The sequence below is a fragment of the Cnephaeus nilssonii genome (assembly GCF_951640355.1).
Source record: "Cnephaeus nilssonii genome assembly, chromosome: 19".
Classification (NCBI taxonomy): domain Eukaryota; kingdom Metazoa; phylum Chordata; class Mammalia; order Chiroptera; family Vespertilionidae; genus Cnephaeus; species Cnephaeus nilssonii.
In genome coordinates this window covers 24,034,930-24,042,054 of record NC_137090.1, presented here as the reverse complement: position 1 = coordinate 24,042,054, position 7,125 = coordinate 24,034,930, and the positions used below count along the sequence as shown (strand labels likewise).

At 41.9% G+C, this 7,125-nt stretch overlaps 1 protein-coding gene across 1 annotated transcript; it reads left to right on the top strand.

The window, feature by feature from the left end:
• Window positions 1–975: 975 nt before the first annotated feature.
• On the top strand, window positions 976–6,785 carry SMG8 (SMG8 nonsense mediated mRNA decay factor). Its single transcript, XM_079798736.1, has 4 exons — window positions 976–2,750; window positions 3,091–3,236; window positions 3,482–4,354; window positions 5,986–6,785. Exons 1-4 carry the CDS (start codon window positions 992–994, stop codon window positions 6,181–6,183), a joined length of 2,976 nt encoding a protein of 991 aa, XP_079654862.1. The 5' UTR covers window positions 976–991; the 3' UTR covers window positions 6,184–6,785.
• Window positions 6,786–7,125: the final 340 nt, after the last annotated feature.

Here is a 7,125-nt window from a genome sequence, read left to right as displayed (position 1 = left end):
GAGGCAATTCTTCCCCACCATTTTATTGAGATGCAACTAACATACAACATTATTAGTTTAAGGCATCCAACATAATTATTTGATATATGCATATATTGCAAAATTATTTCCACAGTAAATCTAGTTAACATCATTACCTCATATAGTTACAATTTTTTCCTTGCAATGAGAATTTTTCAGATGTATTATTCCCTTAGAAACTTCCTTTTTTTCTTTTCTCCCTTAGCAACTTTCAAATATGTAGTACAATACTATCATCTATAGTCACTATGCTACAATTACATCCCCAGAACATTTTATCTTATAATGCTTAAGTATGTACTTTCTGATCACCTTCACCCATCTCCTGCCCTCCCGCACCCCAATCTGTTCTCTGTTTCTACTGTTAGGTGTTTTTCTTTTTCTTTTTTAAATTCCATTTATAAGATTGCATATAAATGAGATAATTCCTGTTAATCCTCACGTGAGGGATATTGTTTTTCCCCACTGATTTTTAGAGAAAATGGAAGGGAGGGGGAGAGACAGAGAGAGGAACGTCGATGTTAGAGACACACCTATTGGTTGCCTTCCCCACGCACCCCGACAGGGGCTGGGGATGGAGCCTGCAACCGAGGTCTGAGGTTCTTGCCCTTTGACCGGAACCGAAGTCTGCGGGCCGACGCTCTATCCACTGAGCCAAACTGGCTGGGGCACTGGCACTCTTCTTTTGCAGTGTTCTTATATATCTTGAAATGCAAACTAACTGCTTCTGATTGTCTTGTTGATATGATATCTCAATTCCTACAGTATCGGGTTGAGGAAAATCTTCAATCGCTATTTTGCAGGACTAGGGAAAACCTCGGAGAAAAACTAGGAGGGGAGGTGCGAGCGGCGGAACCTAAAGTGAGGGCACAGCAGGAACTGAAGAAGCGGAGGAGGGATTTCAAAACAGGACGAAGGTCGGTTGAGTTTACCCGACGGACCGGAAGGACTGGAGAGAAGTCTCGGCACCATGGCCGGTCCTGTCAGCTTGCGAGAGCTTCTAATGGGAGCTTCAGCTTGGAACAGCCCTGAAAGCACGGAGGGGTCCCCTCCAGAGGGCGGAGGGAGCGCGGCGAGCGGACCGGAGCCTCCTTGGCGAGAGGATGAGATCTGCGTGGTGGGAATCTTTGGCAAGACGGCTCTGCGACTGAATTCCGAGAAGTTCTCACTTGTGAACACGGTGTGCGACCGACAGGTCTTTCCCCTTTTTCGCCACCAAGATCCTGGGGACCCAGGGCCTGGGACCAGGGCCGAGACTGTCGCCACCGGGGAGGCTGGTGGAGCGGGCGACCCTGGGGCTGGGGCCGCGGATCCAGTTCGGGGAGGTGTGGCTGCCGCGGAAGGTAACCAAACTGGGCCAGGCTCTCAGGACTACAGCCTTCTGCAGGCCTATTACAATCAGGAAAGCAAAGTTCTCTATCTTCTTCTCACTTCCATCTGTGACAATTCCCAGCTTCTGCGGGCCTGTCGGGCCCTTCAGAGTGGGGAAGCTGGAGGTGGCCTCTCTTTACCTCATGCAGAAGCACACGAGTTCTGGAAACATCAAGAAAAACTGCAGTGCCTCAGTCTCCTTTACCTTTTCTCCGTCTGTCATATCCTGCTTTTGGTCCATCCCACTTGTTCCTTTGACATCACTTACGATCGAGTATTCAGAGCCCTGGATGGACTAAGACAGAAAGTACTGCCCCTCCTCAAAACAGCCATTAAGGATTGTCCAGTTGGCAAAGACTGGAAACTAAACTGCCGACCTTGCCCACCTAGACTTCTTTTCCTCTTTCAACTCAATGGAGCCCTCAAAGTGGAACCCCCTCGGAACCAAGACCCAGCGCATCCAGACAAACCCAAGAAGCATTCTCCCAAAAGGAGACTGCAACATGCCCTGGAGGACCAGATTTATAGAATCTTTCGGAAGAGTCGTGTCTTGACTAATCAGAGTATCAACTGCCTCTTTACTGTGCCTGCCAACCAAGCTTTTGTGTACATAGTTCCAGGGAGCCAGGAGGAGGACCCAGTAGGCATGTTGCTGGACCAACTTAGGAGTCATTGTACTGTGAAGGATCCTGAATCTTTGCTGGTGCCTGCACCCCTTTCTGGTCCCAGGCGATACCAGGTGATGAGGCAACACATCCGGCAACAACTTTCTTTCCACGTCGATAGCAGCAGTTCCAGTTCTTCAGGGCAACTAGTGGATTTCACTCTTCGGGAATTTCTGTGGCAGCATGTGGAGCTAGTCCTAAGCAAGAAAGGTTTTGACGACAGTGTGGGCAGGAACCCACAACCTTCTCATTTTGAACTTCCCACTTACCAGAAGTGGATCTCAGCAGCTTCAAAACTGTATGAAGTAGCTATTGATGGAAAAGAGGAGGATCTGGGGTCTCCCACTGGGGAGCTAACATCTAAGATTTTAAGCAGTATTAAAATCTTGGAAGGGTTCTTGGATATTGACACCAAATTCTCAGAAAACCGGTGCCAAAAAGCTTTACCCATGGCCCATAGTGCTTATCAGTCAAATTTGCCTCATAATTACACAATGACTGTCCATAAGAATCAACTTGCCCAGGCTCTGCGAGTATACAGTCAACATGCTAGGGGCCCAGCCTTTCACAAATATGCCATGCAGTTACATGAGGACTGCTACAAGTTTTGGAGCAATGGCCATCAGCTCTGTGAGGAGAGGAGTTTAACTGATCAACATTGTGTACATAAATTTCACTCATTACCTAAATCAGGTAAAGTTTTCTCAGCATTTTAAAATCAAAACTTTGAGCTGTCTTTTTATTCTGGTTTTAAGAGTGTTTGTTCACTATGTATTGATATTTTTAAAAAGAACCCTACAGAAATGTAGGCACATTGTATTTTTTCTTTCCTTCTGTAAAAAAATAATCAGCTATGACTGCTAATTATTTTCTTGTATTTAGAACATGAATTCTAGGGGATTAGTAAATAAGAACTGTTAAATAATACAAAATCTCATATTAACATTTTTGGGTTAGATGTTATAGAAGGCAAAATAAATTTGATTCTGCTTTTTGTGTGTATCAAATTAATAGTGACTCTTATATTTTCCAGGAGAAAAACCAGAGGCTGATAGAAATCCTCCTGTGCTATATCACAATAGCAGAGCTCGATCCACTGGGGCCTGTAACTGTGGAAGGAAACAAGCACCTCGAGATGATCCTTTTGATATCAAGGCAGCTAACTATGACTTTTATCAGGTAGACTCTGGATTTTTTTCTTGTTTCTTTTTCTTGCTTTCTTTTTATTCACTACCAACTGAATAAAAATACATGTTTTCAGAAGTAAAATAACTAGAAAAGTAAATGTGACTATAGTGAGATATGTAGACAAGGAAAGGTACTTGCTTACTCATTAATTGTTGATCACGCTTTTTAGAGTGAAGACTTATTTTAAATGAAAAATTTACAGGATTTTTTGTTTGTTTTTTCTTTCCTCTTTATAGCTTCTAGAAGAAAAATGTTGTGGAAAATTGGATCATATTAATTTCCCAATATTTGAACCAAGTACTCCAGATCCTGCTCCTGCCAAAAATGAATCTTCTCCTGCCCCTCCAGATACAGATGTTGATAAACTTAAAGAAAAAGAACCTCAAACCCAAGGAGAGAGCACAAGCCTGAGTTTAGCTTTGAGTTTAGGCCAATCCACAGATAGTTTAGGTACCTATCCAGCTGATCCACAAGCAGGAGGAGATAATCCAGAAGTCCATGGTCAAGGAGAAGTTAAAACTGAGAAGAGACCAAACTTGCTTGATCGACAGGCATCCACAGTTGAATATCTCCCAGGCATGCTGCATTCAAATTGCCCTAAAGGTCTCCTACCTAAATTCTCGAGCTGGTCTTTGGTTAAACTAGGCCCTGCTAAGTCTTACAACTTTCATACAGGTTTGGATCAACAGGGCTTCATTCCTGGAACAAACTATCTTATGCCTTGGGACATTGTCATCAGGACCAGAGCTGAAGATGAAGGAGACTTGGACACAAATTCTTGGCCTGCTCCAAATAAAGCTATTCCTGGAAAGAGGAGTGCAGTTGTAATGGGAAGAGGAAGACGGCGAGATGACATAGCTCGCGCATTTGTGGGCTTTGAATATGAAGACTCTCGAGGTCGGAGGTTTATGTGCTCAGGACCTGACAAAGTGATGAAAGTACTGGGAAGTGGACCAAAGGAATCAGCTTTAAAAGCCCTGAATAGTGATATGCCCTTGTATATTCTGTCATCATCTCAGGGTAGAGGACTAAAACCACATTATGCTCAACTTATGAGGCTTTTTGTTGTGGTTCCTGATGCTCCTTTGCAGATAATACTAATGCCTCAGGTAAGAAATACAACTCTGTCTTCAGAAACAAAAAATGCTGATGCTTATTTTTTGGTTTTTAACTTTATTGAGCTCTAGCTGGGTGGCTCTTTTGGTTGGAGCATCATTCTTGGTACATCAAAAGGTTGCAGGTTCGATTCCCACTTAAGATACATACTGTATCAATGTTTCTCTCTCTCTTCCTTCCTCTCTCTAAAATCCATAAAAACATATCCTCAGCCCTAGCTGGTTTGGCTCAGTGGATAGAGCATCGGCCTGCAGACTGAAGGGTTTTGGGTTCGATTGCATTCAAGGGCACATGCCCGAGTTGCAGGCTTGAACTCCAGTAGGGGGCAAGCAGGAGGCAGCTGATCAATGATTCTTTCTTATCATTGATGTTTCTACCTCTCTCTTCCTCTCCCTTTCTCTCTGAAATCTATAAAAATATATTTAAAAAGAAAATATATATCCTCAGGTGAAGATTTTAAAAAATTATTGATTTTAGACAGAGAGGGATAAAGAAATGTTGATTTGTTTTTCCACCTATTTATGCATTCATTGGTTGTTTCTTGTATGTGTCCTGACTGAAGATCGAACCCACAAACTTTGGTATATTGGGATGATGCTCTAACCAGCTGAGCTACCCAGCCAAGGCCTGATGCTTGCTTTGATAGTTTTTGAAATATATATTTCAGAGAGAAAGGGAGAGGGAGAGATAGAAACATCAGTGATGAGAGAGAATCATTGATTGGCTGCCTCCTGCATGTCTCCTACTGGGGATGGAGCCCACAACCTGGGCACGTGCCCTTGACTGGAATTGAACCTGAGACCCTTCAATCTGCAGGCCAACAGTCTATCCACTGAGCCAAACGGCCAGGGCTGTTTTGATTGTTTTTAAAAAGTACAGGATAATGTCAAAGTAATTATTTCATTAACCAGGACTTAATTTAGATACTTTTGCCCTGGCCGGCATGGCTCAGTTGGTTGAGCGTTGTTCTGTGCACCAAAAGGTCACCCGTTTGATTCCCAGTCAGGCACATGTCCAGGTTGGGGCTCGATCCCCAGTTAGAGTGCTGATCAATGTTTCTCTTATACGAATGATTCTATTTCTCTCTCGCTCTCCCTTCCTCTCTCTCTAAAATCAATAAAAACAGCCCTAGCCAGTTTTGCTCAGTGGCTAGAGCATCAACCTACAGACTTAAGGGTCTCGGGTTCGATTCTGTCAAGGACACATACCTGAGTTTCAGGCTCAATCCCCAGTGCCAGTCAGGGTGTGGGCAGGAAGCAAACAATTGGTATGTCTCTCACATCGATGCTTCTCTCTATCTCTATCTCTTCCTTCCACTCTCTCTAAAAATCAATGGGAAAAATATCCTCAGTGAGGATTAACAAAAACAAAATAAACAAACAAAAAAATAACATTAAAAATGTTTAAATGTGTGTTCATCAGTTCATGCCATCAAGTCACATCGATTGGTTCTGAGGCAGAACTTGAAGTTAAAATCTGTAGAAAAGCAGGATAATATTTGAGCTTAAATAATGAAATATTCGAGTGTACTATTACCTACAAACCTATTGTTTATTTAGGCATTTATTTTCAGATGTTTCTTATTGAAAAATGTAAAAATAATTATATTTCCTGTGTTTTTCAGGTTCAACCAGGCCCACCACCATGTCCAGTATTCTACCCAGAAAAACAAGAAATCACTCTCCCACCAGATGGCCTCTGGGTTTTGCGATTTCCTTATGCATATGTGACAGAGAGAGGACCTTGTTTCCCTCCAAAAGAAAACGTGCAATTAATGAGTTACAAGGTTCTCCGTGGGGTTCTTAAAGCAGTAACACAATAAGTGTGTTCCAGCCAGTTCAGTTCTATTCTTCAGCTAGTTTTTGTTTTGGGTGTATATGGTGTGTTTTATTTGGTATGTGTATATTGTGTTTTCTTGAACCCAAAAATGTGTTTTGGTTACAGAAGATCAGTATTTGGACAATAATTGTTCTATTTCCTGATATTGTTGATATTTATTGTCAGTGAGGCTACAACTTCCTAATAAACATTGGTCGTTCTAGAAAAGGATTTTAAAAACATGGTTGATACTTCTGTTTTCTCTTGTTTCTGTTTCACTGCCCATAATTAAATATGTTTCTATTAAAACTGAATGTTGCATAATCACATTGAGCCAAAACTTTGTTTTGCTAAAATTGTGTTTTAACTGGGATTTTTCTTAAGATGCTGCTGCTGAAATTATCTTCAAAACAAGCCCTGTTGTTTGGTTCACAGTTCTTTTACCTGAGTTAAGTTTGCTTCATAATTACACAATGACTGTGTAATTACACAATGATTATTTTTTTCTTACAATTTTATTCTTGGACTGATGAAGTACCATATTGTAAATGAATGCTATCTGAGCTAAAGCTTTTTAATTCAAAATATTGACACACTCTTGGAGGGAAGGCAGGGGAGGGAGGGTGGATGAGAGGGAGGTGATCAACCAAAGAACTTGCATGCATATATGCATAACCCATGGACACAGACTATAGATAGTGAAGGCAGGTGCAGGCTGGAGAGGGTTAATGGGGGGAAAAGGAGGACATATGTAATACTTTCAACAATAAAGATTTTTAAAAAAACCCACAAAATATTAACACACTGTATTCTTTTTATTTTTAATCCTCACCCGATTATACGTTTTTATTGATTTTAGAGAAAGAGAAAGGGGGAGAGAGAGAGAAAAGTGATCAATTGCCTCCCCTATGCACCCTGACTCCAACCTTGGTGTATCTGGATAATG